We start from the raw sequence: 18,093 nt of genomic DNA on the forward strand, positions 1-18,093 counted from the left end.
CTCCCCTTACCTGCTGGGTCTAAAACTCTGAAACTCCCTGAACTCGGGGTTCAGGGGATTGATTGATCACAGCAAAGGCTGTACCCTCTGAACCTGGCTGCAGCCCAATAAAACTGTTTCCTGCTATCTTCGGTGCCCTGCCTCGTTTGTCCCTATAATCACCCCACAGCTGTCTTCGCCACCTCTCCCCCACTTCAAGGCTGCTCATCAGTGACTGGTCCCTTCACGGCTATGCTATTCCCATGGCAGCTGCACCGGCCAGAGTGCTGTGATGGCTTCCAGCTTGGGCTGCCACAGAGCTGCTGTGAGCAGTCTGTGGGCTTGGTGTGAAGAAAGCCTTCATTCCTCAGGAATAAGTGCCAGGGAGTTTGGCCACTGGTTCTGTGGTCAGCATGTGTTCGGAGAAGCAGCTGCACCAGTTCACACCCAGAGAGGCACGAGCGACCTGCTTCTCTGGTCCAGCTTGGTGGGTCCCTGGGTCTGGGTCTGGCCGCCCTGACTGCAGCTGGCCAGGTCTCATGCCTCCCAGTGTGCCCAGCACTTGCACCTCTGCTGAGATGCCGTGGCCAATGGTTCCAGTGGTGACAAGGGCAGTGGTGGGCACACTGCCTCAGATAAAATACCCTGGCATGGCCATGGTCTGCACCTGTCCCCATGCCCTGGCAGGGCCCACTTGGCTTTACTGGCACAACTCACGAATAACAACCACAGCCATTGCACTGTTAACTTCCTGCCTGGTTCTAGAAAGGTAGAGCGATGTGCACAGGAAACACGGAAGGCAGAATAGAACTCAAAAGTTGGGCATGAGTTTGCTATGGCCTGGCTGCCCAAAGAGACCTCAGGGCACCCCCAGACCTGTGCCTGCCAGCAGGGGCCCTGCCCTCCTCCCTGACAAGCCACTTGGCCCTGGCCTCCAGGCTACTGCTCTGCACTGTGACAGTGACGCTGTCTGAGCACTGACTGAGGACACGTGAACAGGAAGTGGGCACACGGCCAGCTCTCCTGCCCAGGCAAGAGGCTCTCTTGAACTAACCGCAGCAGCAGTGTCACACAGGACTTGTAATAAAGAGAAGGCTGAAAGAAGGACACAGGATGCAGACACGGGGATATTGCGAGTCATTCAAGAGGCCCAGCATCTGAGCCACTGCAAGGTGACCTCAGAAAGTGACAGACACAGTCCCAGAATGGTAGATAGAACAGGCACCCGGGCAGGCAGATGACCACAGAGAAGCTTCTGAGTGGGGTGGCGTGTGAAGGGCTTCAGCAGGGAGATGAAGGCCATGCACAGCACCTGGGTACCCAGAAGGGTCTTCCCAGCCAGACTCTATAGCCCTCCCCACCTGGAGAGGAGGCACAGAGGCTTCAGGTAGTATCTCTGGTGGGCTGGCACCCCTTTCTCTAGAGACTGCTGGGGGTCACCAAGCTGCTCAGTCTGGTCATGCACCCTCCAGAGTTGGGGGAGGCCACAGAACTGGCCAGGGGACACACAGCTGTACTGGAGGACAACTAAAGCCCCCAGCCTGGAGGGGCATTAAGCAGAGGACACCCAGAGGGCGCGAAGGGTGCATGTGCGCCCAAGACCAAGTGCAGGTGTTGGGAGGCAGCACACGAGCTCCATCTGCAGGGACAGAGTGTGGACCTTGGACTTTGTCACGAGCATGTCTCGTGCTTCTAATAGTACATCCTGGTGCACTTGGAATCTTGGCAGGGGCCTGAGAACAGGCAAGTCTAACACAGTCACACACAGCAGTAAACCAAGACTTAATAGCTAAGTTGGAGACTCTAAAAGAGCCAGTGTGGCCATAGTGTTCCAGGAAATGGAGGTGACCATTACCCTACCACAAGATGCTTCCCCCAGGGAGCCAGCCTGTGGCTGGGAGGTAATAATAAATGTGTTCTGCTTCTGGCCAAGAAGGGGGTCACGGGGACCAGGGCTGCCCTCCTGCCTCAACAGCTGAACCCAGACTAGAGGCAGAGCCACTGCCCTCGAGTATCTGCACAGCTGCTGCAAAATCCCCAGGACAGCCCTCCCGCCACCCACTCACTACCACCAGGGCATAGCAAGGCCCCAGGTGCCATGCAGCTGAGGGCCCTGAGACCAATGGGGCCACAGTTCACAGGACAGAGCAGCAAAGAGGAGAGTGGCACAGAGGGCCCCGGGTTGGCAGGGTCCTCCAGAGCACAGCACAGCACAGAGCCCCGGGCATGTGCAGACACCCCACGAGGCAGGGAAGGGAGCAGGCCTGGGGCTCTTTCCTGCTAGAAGGTACCATCCCCATGCACAGATGGGAAAGTTCCAGAATTTGCAGGAATTGGTAGAAAATGCAGAAGGGCTTTGCCTTGGTGGTTGGGGACAGCCAACCCTAGAAAGCCTGCTTCAGAACACCTATAAAGTGTTCAAGACACCCAGGATGCTCAGCAGTCTCCACTCCCCTTCAGTGTGCCTTAGAACGGCACTCACACAGCACCAGGGTGGAGGTCACAGTGTCTGACAGCCAGCAGGAAGTGGCCAGAGCTCACTCAATAACACCCAGATGCCTGCTCTAAAGAGACGGGACCTGTGGTCAGGAACCTCCCCACAAGGGGACCTGAGGTCTGCCGAACGTTTAAGGAAAGGACGGCACCAACATCAAGACACCAATTCTCTACCAACTCATGTAGAAAGTCCAAGAGGAGAACAGAATGCCCAACTCATTCCCCAAAGGCATCATCGCCCTAGCAACAAAGTAGACAAATACATCATGAGAAAGGAAAATCAGAAAAATCTCTCTTGAACATAGATACTAAAATTCTTTTTCTCTTTTCTTTCTTTCTTTCTTTCTTTTTTTTAAGTACTGAAAATTGAATCCAGAAGTACTCCACCTCTGAGCTATAAACCTGCTCTTTTTAAATTCTGAGACTAGGTCTCACCAAGCTGCCCAGGCTGGTCTTGAATTGGCCATCCTCCTGCCTCAGCCTCTTGAGGTACTGGGATTACAGGCATGTACCACTGTACCTGGCTGGATACAAAATTCTTAACAAAATAATTATTATTTGGAGTTTCTGAAAAGTGTATAGAGCAATACATAAAAAGGAAAACACATCCTGAGGCTCTCCCCAGGAATGTGATATTAGCTTCATATTAGAAAATTCAACGAATTCACCAGAAAAACAAATGGGAAAAGAAAAAACCATGTTATTTTAACAGATGGGGGGGTATTTTACAAAATCCAACCTCTTTATTGAATACAAAAACAAAACTCTCAGCCAAAGGATCAGGGCTCCATTTGGATGTATGGGGCATGAGGCACCAACTAGGTGTCCCAGTAGAGGCTGCAGGGGCGCTGGGTATTGGAGACATCAAGACAGAAGGTAGAGCTGATTTTATGTCCACCTGGACTTGCCAATGTTCACCTAGCCTGCCAAATGTCCTGATGTAGCCCTCCCACCCAGACATACACCCTCTGCAAGAACTCATCCAGTGCTGTTGGGGGTTGAACCCAGGGGTGCTCTACCCTGAGGTTGATATTTTCTCTCATAAGTGGAAGCTAGAGCAAAATCGGGAAAGAAGCAGGGGATTAGAAATCATAAAGGGAAGATCAATGGAGTAGAAGACAGAGAGGGGGGAGGAGGGAGGAGAAAGGGGAGGGGCCATGGCATTGTGTTAACAAAACCATATAAATTACACATACAAATGCACCACAGAAAATTTCATCTTTATGCATATATAGAAAGCATCAATCAATTATGAATAATCAAAAGGACAGAAGGAAGAATTGGGGGGGGGGGACTGGGGCTGAGAAAAAGAAACCCACAACCATGAAATGCGGCTTCAGTGTCCACTGGTCTTCAGAAAACAGGACAGGTGCAGGGCCCAAAGAAAGTCCTGCAGACAGCAAAAGCCCTGTAGCGTAGTCTGGTTCCCAGAGGCAGGTATGGGTGGAACTCTCCCCACAGTCCATCAATGCCATTTCCCCCAGCAGTCCCTCTTGACCAGATGGTGCACATGAGCCACCCTGTTCCGAACAGATTTCACTGTCACCATCACAGCTGCACTGTTCCGAAACCCACAGTGCTCAGGGAATCCTGTGGTTCCAGCACACTCACCTAAGCACTGGTGGCCAGAAGCACTTATAGCCATTTCCAGGATGATACTTAGAGACAGATGACGTCAACTGCTGCCATGCAGGCCCTGAGGCCTTTAGACCCTGGGAGTCTAAAGAGGACACCAACATGATTTCCCTCTGGTGCCTGATACTCCTCCTTAGAAAACATGCTATCACTGTACAACTGGAGCTCTTTTTTTCCACAGAAATCTCTAGATGTTTAAACTTGGGACAAAAGTACTGAGGTGGCCTCCACAAAGGGGACAGCCAACCTCAGGGCTAAGGCTGGACAGCTACTGGGCAAAGGTTGGCTTGGAAAGAGGCTGCCAGGTTGAGAGAGTTGGGAGGGGCAGGCACCAACCTCCTGTGCCCCTGAGCCCCAACTGCCTGCAACACCCATCTCTCCACCCCTGGGTCAGGAAAGAGGGCCTGATGGGTAGGCCCTCCTGGGTTTCCCAGGGGCAGAGATCCAAGCATCTAATTAGCATACACATAAATGATCTTTTCAGGGAGAGCCTTTACAAATATTGGCCAAAAATAAACCTGGGGGCCGCACACACCTTCTTTCTGGAGCAGCTCTGCGGCAGAGTCCGGGACCACACAGCAGAACTCCTATCCTATTGGGAGGCCAGCCCAGGATGCCAGACAGTCCTGCCACCCGAGGACTCCGGTGGACAGGGCTGGCCTAGGAAGCACCAATACGCCCCCATGCCTGAGTCTCCAGAACCATTGGGATGAGGTGGAGTCCAGGGAAGTGAATACAAGCGAAGTGACAATTCTGACCCTCTGGACCCGCTCCACCAGCTCGGACACCATCTATTCATGCCAGACAGGAGTGCGGGAGAGCGTTGGAAGGCTGGGTCCTTCTGGTCCAGGCCAAGGTCCCCAACCTCTCTAGGGCAAGCACATGCTCGCGCGGCAGCTCCACGCCTGGGCGCGGCCGGCCAGCCCACCCAGGCCCGCGTCCACCCGCATCCTCCTTGGACACCCTCCCGGCCTTCGTGGCCTTTCCTGGCACTGCCCGTGGAGGCAACCACCCCCCAGGGGGCCGGAGCGCGCTGGACCGCAGCGGCCAAGCCGCCGACGTCTCCACCGTGGCGGGGGTGGGCGACAAAGTGGCCAGGAGCAGACTTCGCGGCAGGGTTCAAGCAAGGCCTGCACGCAGGGCCCTTGCACGCCCGGGAGCTCGGCTTGGTGACCCGCCGGAACCAGGAAAATATCCTAAGAATGTAGTGCCTCTACTGGCCGCCTTGGGGTCACTATTTCGAGGGTGCGTCCTTCAGGGGCTGGAGAGCGGGTGGACCCACGAGGCGGCTGCAGGAGGCGTCGGCCTCCCGGAGCACCTCTCCTAGCAACACCCACGACAGCCGCCTCGCGAGGGATCCTAGGGAATGTAGTTCTTCTTTGCCCGCTCGGGACCCAGTCATCCGGACTACATTTCCCATAGCACTCCGCGCGTATTTCCCTAAGTCTCGCGAGAATTCTGGCCGGATCCACCCGGCAAGCGGGTTCTTGCGTGGGCCGCCGGGAGTTGTAGTCTTCTTCCAGAAGCCGCACCCGCCTGCGCCGGGGAGGGGGCGGAGGAGAGACTACAAGTCCCAGGTGTCGCGGCGTCGCTATCCGCAGGGCTGGGGGTACGAAAGAGGAACCCGGGGGCGCGGGGTGAGTGAAGGGCTGGGGCGGGAGGGGGCCACAGGCCGGACAAAGACCTGGAGGTAGAGGTTGTTGCGGGCCGCCTGAGGCCCAGTGGACTCCCCCAGTGTCCGGCAGTCTGCCGCCGCCTCGCCCAGGAGCCGGGAGGAAGTGCGGTGGGCGCGCAGACGCAGGGCCAGAGGGCTGCGAGGAGGCGCCCTGGTGCCGGCGGGGCGCGGGCTCGGAGGAGGCGGGGGCGGCCCTGGGTCCCGAGGCTGCCCAGTAGTGCGGTCAGCTACTCGGGTCTCCAGCTCTGTTGGTCCACTACGCCGAAGCCGCCTTCAGCGTGCAGCTTGGGCCGGGTGTGGACGCGTTTCTTACTGCACGTCGGCAAATGCCCCTGCACCTCTTGGCTGAATTCTGAGCTGCAGAGCCCTGCAGATGTGAAGGTGTCAGACTTGTCCTTTTTGTTGTCATTTGTCTTAGTGTTGTATACCGGGAAGGCAGAAGTGAGAGGGGCTTCTTCGCGTTTTTTTGTTTGTGTTGTTGGTTTTTGTGGTGCTGGGTATCGAACCCTGGGCCTCACACGTGCTAGGCCGTGGGAGCTCTGCTGAGCCCTACCGCTCCCCCCACGGTTTTCCTCTGGTGAAAACCTGGCAGACAGTGTTTGCTTGAAGGCCCAGCCTGGGCGGTCAAGGCTGGGAAGGAAGTTTCACAGCGCACCTCATTGTCCTGTTTTATTTCTTGCTAAGAGCTACTGACCAATAGTTTGTGTTGGGCCAGGATTAATGGCTACTTTATTTTTAGTAGCTCGTAGAAGGAAACGAGATCTGGATTTTATTTTGCTGACACATCCTGCTCCCAATATTCTTCCCAAAAGCCAAGTAAGCAAACATCTTGACAGGCAGTCACCTGAGCTATCTGGTCCATAGGTAGCATCCCTGTGTGCCAAAGGCACCTCCAGCCCCCCACCCCCTTCGTCCTGATTGTTCTCCCTGTTAACTTGGGTTTATCAGGTAGCTTGTTTAAAGAACAACCTCTTGCCACCGTATCACTGAGGTTTTGGCACCCTTAGTGTGGAGACACCCTGGATAGGCCCCAGGTCCAGCCCTGCTCTGGTGGCAGCAACACCAGAGGTCTAGAATTCTTTTTTTTACAGTCCATCAGATGGCTGACAGCGCTTGTGGAATTTTAGATCAGGAGGGTTCCAAGCTTTCTGTTCTCTAGGGTCCTCTCCATCTCCCTAATCAGCAGATGGAGTGACTCACTAGAGTTGCAGGACCCAGAGAAGGGTCCCGTCATTCTCTGTCCTGGCTGACCTTAGAGGACAAGGGTCAAAATATTGCTGCTTTTTCCTTGGCCCTTTTACTTCCTTGACTTTGGTCTCCAAGTTTTTGGTTTTGAAACACCCAGCACGCCTGTTTCACCAGTCAGATGGCCAAAGTTATGACTTAGTTGTGAACAAGACAGCGCTTGTTCTCTGTCAAAGCACAAGATGGAATTTTAGATCAGGAGGGTTCCGAGCTTTCTGTTCTCTAGGGTCCTCTCCATCTCCCTGATCAGCAGATGGAGTGACTCACTAGAGTTGCAGGACCCAGAGAAGGGTCCCGTCATTCTCTGTCCTGGCTGACCTTAGAGGACAAGGGTCAAAATATTGCTGCTTTTTCCTTGGCCCTTTTACTTCCTTGACTTTGGTCTCCAAGTTTTTGGTTTTGAAACACCCAGCACGCCTGTTTCACCAGTCAGATGGCCAAAGTTGTGACTTAGTCCTGAGTTCAGTTTCCTTTTTCTCAAAGTGGACCATGATGGAGCAACCAGTACTGTCCCCTAACTCTCCTGTAGTTGGCTGTCAACAAGTTCACCAGCACCATGAATCCTCATCATGGGAATGGGGTTCCTTGGAGAGCCAGGCCTGCCCAAGAAAGCTGGAGCAGGGGCTACTCTCGGGTCCTATCTGGGTTGCTAAGTTTGTTGTTGAAAGCTTGATCTTGAGATTTTCAAAGTAGAAAATGAACTGCATTTAGTTAATTGTTGAAGTGTAATTTATGTCCAGTGAGGGACACAGGTCTTGTATCCAGTTCCATGAGTTCTGATATACACATCCACCCACTTACTCCATGCTCCTGTCAGATGTAGAACCTGCCTGTCATCCCTTGAGGTTGCCTTTCAAGCCTTTCAGGACCCTGTCTCAGCAAGTGTTTGTGACCTGACCACTTTCTGTAGTGTCATGGAGTCCCATCCCACCTACAGCTGTGCCACCCACCACTCAGCCATATGGGTGTATTTCTGGTGTGGCTAAAGAAGTTATGTGCAATTTTGGACCGTTTTTGTGGGCATGTGTTTTTCTTTCTCTTGGGAAGACAAGCAGGAGTGCCACCGCCATGGCCAGGTGTGCAGTTCCTCAGCTCTGCATCCCCACCATCCATGTGCCTGGTGTCCGTCATTCATCTCCCATGGTGTGATGGTGGCATGCACTTTTCTTCTGTGTATTATGTGCTCAGATGTCTGTTCTGAAGTGTCTCATAAGGCTTCATCATGTTTTTTATTACTGAGTTGTGACAGTCTCTTCTGTATTCTATAAACAGGGCTTTTGTTAGGTAGTATTTAACACCCCACACTCTTTTTTTTTTTCTTTTTGGCTACAGGGGATTGAACCCAGAGGCTCTTTACCACTGAGCTATGTTCCAATCATTTTTAAGATTTTGAGGGGCTTCACTAAATTGCCTTGGCCTCCAGAGTCCCATTCTTTGAACTGCCTATTCATGTTATCAATAGTGTAATTTACATTTTTTAAAATTTTGGAACAGATTTAGACTCTTATTTTGGAACAGATGCACTTGCCCCGAGATAACGGCTCACCTGACCTTGTTCGAACTTGCCCTGAGATAACCACGGGCTCACCTGACCTTGGTGCCCTTCACTGTGCATGTCCCCAGCTTTGCCCCTCCAGGGCCCTATGCAGGACCCCATATTGTGTTTGGCTGCTGTGTCTTCCCCAGGCTGTGGCTGTGTCTCTCTCTCTGGTGAATTCTTAGGATCTGAAGAGGCTTGGTGGGGTGTTTGTAGAACATCCTGTTTGGGTTCCTCAGGTGGACTGACATGAGGGACTGTCACGTCACTCATGGCAGACTGAAGGAGCACCAGGGGTGATCAGGTGAGGTGCTGATCCCATCACACCCCTTTAGGGCATCTCTGACGTCCACAGACTACCCCTGGCCTGGTTGAGATGGTGTTTGTAGGTGTCTCTGCTGCAGAGTTGCTCCTTTCCCCTGTCCCTGCTGTCTTTCAGTGAGTCTCTGTCCAGCCCATGCTGGGGATGCTATCTAGGATTCCTCTGTAAAGAGTGTCTCTTTCGTTTTGTGTTTGGCCATCAGTCATGCACTGTCGCCAGCATGGACACGCCCTGCACTGGCCATGGTTCATGCACTGTTGCCAGCATGGACATGCCCTGTACTGGCCATGGTTCATGCACTGAGGCCAGTGTGGACGTGCCCTCCACTGTCTGTGGTTCATGCACTGTCACCAGCATGGACGTGCCCTGCACTGGCTGTGGTTCATGCACCGAGGCCAGTGTGGTTGTGCCCTGCGCTGGCTGTGGTTCATGCACTGTTGCCAGCATGGACGCACCCTCCACTGTCTGGTTCATGCACTGTGGCCAGTGTGGACACGCCCTCCACTGACTGTGGTTCATGCACTGTCACCAGTGTGGACGCGCCCTCCACTGACTGTGGTTCATGCACTGTCGCCAGTGTGGACGTGCCCTGCGCTGGCTGTGGTTCATGCACTGTCGCCAGTGTGGACGTGCCCTGCGCTGGCTGTGGTTCATGCACTGTCGCCAGTGTGGACGTGCCCTGCGCTGGCTGTGGTTCATGCACTGTCGCCAGTGTGGACGTGCCCTGCGCTGGCTGTGGTTCATGCACTGTCGCCAGTGTGGACGTGCCCTGCGCTGGCTGTGGTTCATGCACTGTCGCCAGTGTGGACGTGCCCTGCGCTGGCTGTGGTTCATGCACTGTCGCCAGTGTGGACGTGCCCTGCGCTGGCTGTGGTTCATGCACTGTCGCCAGTGTGGACGTGCCCTGCGCTGGCTGTGGTTCATGCACTGTCGCCAGCGTGGACGTGCCCTGCACTGGCCATGGTTCAAGTATTGTCACCAGTGTGGCACTGTGCACTGGCTGTGGTTTGGGGCTCAGCGTTATATTTCTGCTTGTGTAGTCTCAGCTTTGTTGTTGGGGCACTTTCATCTGGCTACTGTCTTTTTTGATTTTTGAGCACTTTCTTTCTCATGCTATAAGGTACTTTGGGCTCATACTCCTATGTTTCCTGCCCTAGACCCAGAATCAGCCACTTCTCCAGGGAGCTCTCATTCCTAAGATTGGAGGGTGGTCTTAGAAACTAGAATCTAGGGGGCTGGGGATATAGCTCAGTTGGCAAAATGCTTGCCTCACATGCACAAGGCCTTGGGTTCAATCCCCAGCACCGAGAGAGAGAGAGAGAGAGAGAGAGAGAGAGAGAGAGAGGGGGGGGGGGAGGGAGGGGGAGGGGGAGAGAGAGGAGGGGTGGGAGGGAGGGAGAGGGAGAGAGAGATGGAGGGAGGGAGGGAGGGGTAGATATGAGAATCAAGGCCCAGGTACTACTTTTGCTTCTAGGACCTCAGTGGACAGACTTGCTGATAGATCTGATTACACAATCAGATCTATGTGTCTGTAATCTCTAACCTGGAACATGCTATTAGGCTGTTGCCACTCTGGGTAAGACCCTGTTGCCCACCATCTGCAGCCCATTTCCTTCTTTATTCAGCCCCAGTGTGCATGCAGAGCACCCTCAGAATTGTTCCTCATATCCCTTTGGCTCGTTAGAAATAAAGTTATCAAGTAGAGCACAGAGTTCTGTGAGTTACAGTGGAGTTTTTTGTTTTGTTCTGTTTTGTAAATTCCTTAGGATCATATGTAAACAATTGTATCATCTGTATTGAGACAGTTTTACTTTTTCCTTTCTAAACCTTTTTTTTTTTGTACCAGGGGTTGACCCTGAGGGGTCCTTAACCATTGAGCCACATCCCCAGCCTGTTTTTGTTTTTTATTTTGAGACAGGGCCTCACTAAGTTGCTGAGCCTTTCTAATGTTTATGGCTTTTCTTTTCTTTTCTTTTCTTTCTTTCTTTCTTTCTTTTTTCTTACTACATTGGCTAAAACCATAGAACACTGATAAATTAAATAATGTAATGACCATACTAAAAAGGAGAAAAAACACATGATCACTCCAGTAAATGTTGAAAAAGCATTTAATAACATTTAAACCCCTTTCATGATGAAGGAAAAACCTCTTAGCAAACTAGGAGGAGAAGGGAGCTTTGTCTGTGTGGTAAAAGGCATCAGTGGAAAACCTACACTAGATGTTGTACTTAGCAGTGAAAAACATGAAGTACTTCATCCCTAAAATCAAGCAGCTGGCATTGCGCCTGGAGCCCTTACCTTGGTAGTAAGGTCAGAAGTAAAAACCAAGTTGGTTTCATCAGATCATAGAGGACAAGTAAAACTGCATTTGCAAGTGATGTGGTTATGAAGAGATCCTAAGAAATATTTTTTTAAAAAGCTGAGTATATTAAGTAAAATCACGAAGATCTTGGAAATAAAAGTTTATATGCAGAAATTAACTGTTCTGTTACGTATTAACAGCAAACTATTAGAAAATGAAATCAGAAATTCTTTTCTGTTTATAATCATACCAAGAAATAAAGTATTTAGTAGTAACTCTAACTAAAGATATGCAAAACCTCTTCACTGAGAACACGGAGCACTGGCTGTGGGAAACTGAAGTGACCTAGCATGGGGGAGAGCACTTAAATGGAAGACTTGACATTGTTGGAAGACCAGTCCTCCCTGCAGAACTCATGCAAGCCTTTTCTGTGAACTGACAAGCTGATTCTCAAACGTGGATATGCATGTGACCTAGAACTGCCCACACTGTTGTCAGAAGCAGGTTCTTGTGGCCTGACCTCTAGCTGTGTATACACAGCTTCAGCAAATGGAGTATCCTGTAGCTGAGGTGGCTGTGGAGTGATGCCTAAGAGGAGAGCAGTTGCCCAGAGACAAGTACAGCAAGGCTGGGAAGGTGGTTAGAACAGGTTTACTGCAAGGCCAGGGAAAGACTGAGGGGCACCCTAGACAGGGGTGGGCAGTGGTGAGGGAGAGGAGGCCCAGCCTCCCTGGGTGGAGTGCCACTTAGCCACTGAAAGGCACAGATGTGCAGATCAACAAGGCACTTCCAGAGGCCCTGTGCCATGTGACATAGCCAGACACAAAGCTAAGTGATCTCTTTGTAAGAAATTCTAGAATACAGCTCAGTGCAGTGGCATATGCCTTTAATCTCAGAGGCTTGGGACACTGAGGCAGAAGGACTGCAAGTTCAAAGCCAGCCCCAGCCACTTAGCCAGGCAGTAAGCAATTCAGTAAGATCCTGTCTCTAAATAAAATACAAAAAAGGGCTAGGGATGTGGTTCAGTGGTTAAGCACCCCTGAGTTAAGTTCCTGGGACCAAAAAAACAAAAGAAATTCTAGAAAGCAGATTTGTGGTGATAGCCAGTCAGTGGGTGCCCAGGCCAGGGTTTGCAGGAGGAAGGGTTGCAGAGGGCTGTACTGCAGATGCCCTGATGATGTGCGCTCACAGATATGTGGTGTGCATAGCTTTCCAGAACCCCCAGGTTGTGTGTTGTAAGTGGACGAAGTTTGTTATGTGCTAATTGAACCTCAATAAAGCTGACTAAGCAGTGCCAGTGTGACTGGAGTCTTGGACTTTTGGTTCCTTTTGTGACTTGACCTGGCCCTGGTTACCTTTCCCAGAAAGTGAGAAGGGACCCTGATACCAGTTTTCCCCAGGGCATGGGGAGATCTACTGAGCACATGTTAAATGGACAAAAAGAAAGGGTGAGACTTGACCACACCCTGTAGGTGAGGGGCACCATCTAAGAGGACTAGCTATGAAGGAGGATTTCAGGAAGTGTGCACTTTTAGTGGGGTGGATCGCTGGAACTCTTCCAGAAAAGGCAAGTGCTGCTGTAGGCAGGAGGGCACTGGACCTCGCATCATAGAAAACTATCCTGCAGGACTGGACACTGTCTGAATCATACCGTGTGGTTACTTTGCCAACAGACCTGGATGAATCTGGCATGAAGCAAATTACAGGACAGATATGGGCCCCTCCCTGTCAAGGGACCAGAGCTTGTGCCCTCAGTCTTTGCCTTCCTGGGCTGTGTGGACCCCATAGTCCTCTCCCCCGGATCCCCAAGGGGGAACTTGCCCACTGCCCCAGGCCAGTCAGAGAGCACCGTTCCTTATTCCCCAGCCTCAGACTGGAGCATCTCTGCATTCTTCCTGAGGACCTGCCTGGAAAGGAAGTGGGGACTGCTGCTGTGGAAGAGTGTCCTTGGTGCCAGAGTGTCCTACAGTGTGCCGCTTCCACCCCGCAGCTGTGTTTAAGTGCAGAGTTTCCTGGAGGTAACTAACATGAAAATATGTATCTAGCAGTGTCTGTGACGTTATGCCATGAGAATCACCCTGTGAGTTAAGTGAAATTTGTTGAAAGTAATACAAATGGGGGGCTGGGGCTGTAGCCCAGTGGTAGAGCACCTGCCTTGCACATGTGAGGCACTGGGTTCCATCCTCAGCACTGCATAAAAATAAATAAAGATTATGTCCATTTACAACTAAAAAAAAAAAGTAGTACAAATGATATCACTTCAAGGTTGTGTGGTGGGTGCTGCTAATGCTCTCTCTTACGTTACAAATGTGAAGTGAAGCCAGGCCTGCTGACCTGGGATACCAGCAACTGGGGAGGCTGAGGCAGGGGGGATCCCAAGTTCCAGGCCAGCCTCAGCAACTAAATGAGACCCTGTCTCAAAAAAAAAAAAAAAAAAAGGACTGGGGATACAGCCCAGTGGTAAAGCACCCAAGTTCAGTCCCCAGTACCAAAAAACAAACATGGTGTGACTACTAAGCCCCATGATGGTCAGGTGACAGGAGTTAGGGTGAAGAAGTCTCCTTGCAATGTGTTTGCTCCCTGAATCCCTCCGCCCAGGACTAGAACTTTTTGGACTCTAGCATTATTCTGGACCCATGTCTGCCTGCCCTAGGGACCTAGCCACCCACGGGGAAAAAGTCTGGGTGACAATGCCCAAGACTCCAACAGAACCTTGAGAGGTGTCATCTGGTCTTGGGAGACCAGAGATGCAGTGACCTCGTTTGCAAACGCCAACCCAATGAACCTGTTGGAGAGAGATCAGGATGCCCCTCTGACCAACTCTGGACTCACCTTGCTGGGAAAGTGGTCTTCACAGTGACCAACAGCAGGCCTCACCTAATGGTCTTGATTCACAGGCCTTGGACCCTGGGCCTGCAGAGCTCAACGGTCAGGCCCAAGAACTTCACGCCCTCTGGCCAGGCTTTCTACTGAGCACCTGGGTGAGGAGCTGATGTCTGCAGCTCTCATCCTGGAGGGGCAGGTAAGGGTGCCCTGGACCGCACCCACAGACCTCACAAGGCAGGGACCTGTGCGCATGCCCCTGCTTGCCACAGCCCATCAATCCTGCCAGGTCCTCCCCAGCTCTGGGCACTCTCACTGGCATTGCAGCCCCTTCCCTTTCTCACGTGGCACCCCCCACTTCAGAGCTGCTCCTTTTGTAGCCCTGCCCCTTCCAACTATGGCTCCACCTCCCTGACATGTTCCCTTCTTTTCCTGCTTGTGTCCCTGGCACTGCCCTCCTCTCTCACAGGCCCCGCTGTCCTCCTGCTCCTGGCATGGCACTGCAACGCTTCACGCTCCTGGCTGGCCTTCTGGTGGGAGTTGCCAGCAAGTCCACAGAAAGCGAGGTTGGTGTTCCTGTCACATGTCCAGGTGACCATCCTCCAGGGAGGCAGTGGGCCCTTCCCTTTAACCTTAGGAGTCTTGGCACTCAGCCCTAGGGATGACGGAGTTCCATGCTGGGGTCCAAGGGGCTCGTGTCTTGAAGAGGGCAGCAGACATGCCCCCATACGGTAGCTGTTTGGTTCTACCTTCTAGAAGACTGCCAGACCTACTTGTTTCTGTAGAGCGCACAGGGTCTCTGCAGATGCAGCCTGGAGCTGCCTGCCCACGTGCTATTTGCTCAGGAGAGTGACAGTGGGGTATCATGGCTCTGCCAAGCTGGTGACACTCCAGTATGCTGAGCTTTGGTGTCCAGAACAGCTGAGCCAGGGCCGGGTGGCAAGAGGGTGGGGTGTCCCTCACTAACCGGGACAAGGCTAGTGTGAGGGTGCAGCCACTGGGCCTCGGCCCCTCCTGTGTGGTCTTGATGCTGCCCTGTGTCACTCACACTCCTCAGATGCCCCTCACTATTCACCATACTAAAGTCACAGGAAACAGTGGCCCAGCAGTGACAGTAGAGTCACACCTGGGGACCCTCCTGCCTCAAGGTCTGTCAGCTGCCCTGCTGTCAGTGAAGGCCAGTGCTCAGCATGTGTATTGGACGTGGGTTCAAGGGTTGGGCATGAGTTCATTTCCCCTGAACGGCTGGCCTGGCCTGGGCACTTTGTCTGAGACCAAGCTGCAGCATCAAGGGGCATTCATTGGTGGAATTGCAGAGGGCATCAGTGAAGTGCCCCTCCCTGTGGGGGTATTTTGCTCCTGCCAAGCCTTGGCAAGGCCCTGCCAGCCTCCCAGTATTCATCGTGGTCCAGGAGAGTGTCCCTTTTCTCAAGACAATGTCATTAGAACTGGTGCTGCAGTTCCTGGGGTGACTGCCCTGTTTCTCCCTGTGGCCCACAAGGTGGGAGGTTGAGGCTGGAGCAGCTCTGCCCGACCAGGGAGACCCTGTGGAGAAGGGGCCTTGGCCACCTCAACTTCCCTAGTGAGGTCTTCAGGGCAGGGAGAGGAGACCCCATGAATGGATGCCCACAGCCTGGGACATCTCCCCAGGTGGGGCTGGACACCTTCCAACCCCCGTAGGTGAGGAAGTGTTCTTTTCCTCAGCCATGTGACTGAGGCACCTGTGACAAGGGACAGACGTGTGAGAGACAGCATTTGAATGTGAGTTTTACATTACACGGGAGCCTTCGTAAGGAACCCGTGTCCCAGAGAAGTGGGGGTGCTGAGTGATTGTGCGCAGGCTTGAGGAAGAGGGATGGTCCTGACCAAGTGTGCTTGGATGGAGAGTGTGATCTGATGGCCATGAACCAGGATCTGTCCAGGTGGGGTAGTCAAGATTCTTCTCTGTATCTTCCTCTCCTTGGGCATGGGCAAGGCCCTCTCCCTTGGGGTCTCCTGGTCTGCCTGAGGGACAGAGGGCAGAGGAGGTCAGAGAGACCTGCTTTTGCTCTTTCTCAAATGCACAGAATTCTGAGTCCTATCACCTCTAGGCCGCAGTGCAGATCAGGCTCCCAGGGCCCCTCCTGCCTGGCCTTTGGGAGCGAGGAGGCTGCTGTGGAACCTGTCTGGTGGGTCTGGGCCCCAGGCAGTTCGTGTGGTCATTCAGTGTTCAATGGCCTCATGCCCTGCACAGCTCAGACAGTGCTATCCTCACCTTGGAGGGGTGCCCAGGGCCACGGGGTAGAATGGATCAGTGACTCTTGAGATGTGTCTGGTCAGTGGTCCAGTCTCCACCCTGCTGCATTGGATCTCCCTGGCTCATTCTGTACTACACTGAAGTTTTCCCTGGAGACTGCCCAGAGTGGGGCTCTTGCAGGGGCAGGTATGTGTCCTCACCTGCTTCTAGGCCAAGGGGGAAGCTGGGAGCCTGTTGCTGACTAGAAGACGCAGAGCCATGAATGCTCACAGTGGACTGACAGTGTGGCCCTTGCAGAGCCTGCCTGTTGTCACCCCTCCAGGCCCAGCAGCCTGAGTGCTGTGTGGACGTGATGGACGCCAACACCACATGCACAAGCACAGGCCTGTGTGGCCCAGGTGAGCCACTTTGTCATAAGCAGTCCCCTGAACAGCTACCAAGCCACCATCCCATGGTAGGCATTGTCCCCGCCTGCCCCTCTTCAGTGGTGAGGACAAGAATGGTTTAGCCCCAATACAGCTCATGTCCAGTGCTAGCTTTCAACACCCACTATCAATGTTTATGGACCCTATGTCTCTGGCCTCAGTGATTGTGCCACAATGTTGGAAAGAAGTACAGGGATAATACCCAGTCGCTACCCTTACAGGAAGCTGGACGACAGCTGCTCACATGCTGTTGGCCAGTAGGAGCTAGGCCACTCCAGCACCTGGGCAGGGAGAGGGTGGGACTTCAGGTAGTGATAGTCTGATATGGAAATTTGGCTTGATCCTGCAGGGAGACCCCGGGGGGGACAGTACAATGATGCAGTAGTTACAGATGAGGGTTGTATCTGCCCTGAGTGGGTCCAGTGAGTGTGGAGTGCCTGAGGCAGCTGCACGCATGCCCTGAAGGAAGTGGTCCTGGGGGAGCCGTGGTCCTTGAGCCTGGGTGGCAGGAGGTGGAGGCCAGGCCTCCAGTCCTCCAGAGCATGAGGCCACCACACTGTTAATCTCAGATTCCCGTCACCAGCCTCTGGACTGTCTCTTAAGGTGTTCAGCGAAGGCTGCGGCCTCCTCAGCACCAGGCCTCCACAGGAATCTGGGGCCAGAGTGACGTGCTTCCTGTGGTGCTGGTTTCTTCTCTGGAGTTAGAGCCTTTTGTTCCACCCAAACTTCCAGTGTCCGTGTTTTTGAGTGACCGTTGATTTATAAACTCAAAAGATACAGAAATGCTCCAGGATACAGTGAACTGGCCTGGATCCTGCCTCTACTGAGAGCCGCCTGCCTTCTGTGTAGGCTGCGATAGATGCTGGAACGCGGACGGGAGCACCAGCTGCATCCGGTGTAGGAACGGGACGGTGGTGCTGACCTATAACAGCTCTGAGTGCAGGAGCCGTATGTCTCCCAGATTGCTGCCCCCATACTCCTCCCAGATCCTGGACTTCTCACAGGGGTCCACATCTCCAATTTTGGGGAAACTGGAGTGGCCGCCCTTGTCCCCACAGAACCACTATCCATCAGCAAACAGCCCCCAGGAGCCCTTTCTTCCCGAGTCCCATGTCCATGAGGAACAGCTGTGGGGCGAGACTTGCTAATGTCTGGTCTCAGATTCAGGCAGTGTCGGGGTCTTTCTCGGGTCCTGTGCCTGGCCCTGGCCTCCCCTCTGTTCTGCTCCCCACAGTTGCTGCCTGGGGTGCGCAGTTCCCCATGAACAGAAGCACAGGGCTGCCTGGACGGCCACATTTTGGTAAGTCTTAGTTCACCAGGCCAGAGCCAGGCCTGGGGTAGAGGCTCCTTAGAGCCATGGCAGCACAGACCCTGAGAGCTGATGGGCTGTAGGGTACCTTGGAGGTCACGATCAGACT

General features: G+C 53.2%; 1 protein-coding gene across 3 annotated transcripts; it reads left to right on the forward strand.

Moving 5' to 3' along the window:
- The first annotated feature begins 5,714 nt into the window (after positions 1 to 5,714).
- LOC143386895 (uncharacterized protein C1orf159-like) lies at positions 5,715 to 17,969 on the forward strand. Of its 3 annotated transcripts, XM_077108402.1 has the most exons (6): positions 5,715 to 5,747; positions 13,058 to 13,209; positions 14,089 to 14,213; positions 14,484 to 14,580; positions 16,573 to 16,648; positions 17,525 to 17,969. In XM_077108402.1, exons 4-6 carry the CDS (start codon positions 14,509 to 14,511, stop codon positions 17,821 to 17,823), a joined length of 447 nt encoding a protein of 148 aa, XP_076964517.1. In that variant the 5' UTR covers positions 5,715 to 5,747; positions 13,058 to 13,209; positions 14,089 to 14,213; positions 14,484 to 14,508; the 3' UTR covers positions 17,824 to 17,969. The 3 variants fall into 3 exon arrangements, 2 of the variants coding, with proteins under 2 accessions (XP_076964517.1, XP_076697798.1); XM_076841683.2 differs by lacking the exon at positions 5,715 to 5,747 and having other exon boundaries at positions 12,956 to 13,209; XR_013155158.1 differs by lacking the exons at positions 16,573 to 16,648; positions 17,525 to 17,969 and having other exon boundaries at positions 14,484 to 14,712.
- Positions 17,970 to 18,093: the final 124 nt, after the last annotated feature.

This window comes from Callospermophilus lateralis, unplaced genomic scaffold, assembly GCF_048772815.1.
Source record: "Callospermophilus lateralis isolate mCalLat2 unplaced genomic scaffold, mCalLat2.hap1 Scaffold_66, whole genome shotgun sequence".
Taxonomy (NCBI): domain Eukaryota; kingdom Metazoa; phylum Chordata; class Mammalia; order Rodentia; family Sciuridae; genus Callospermophilus; species Callospermophilus lateralis.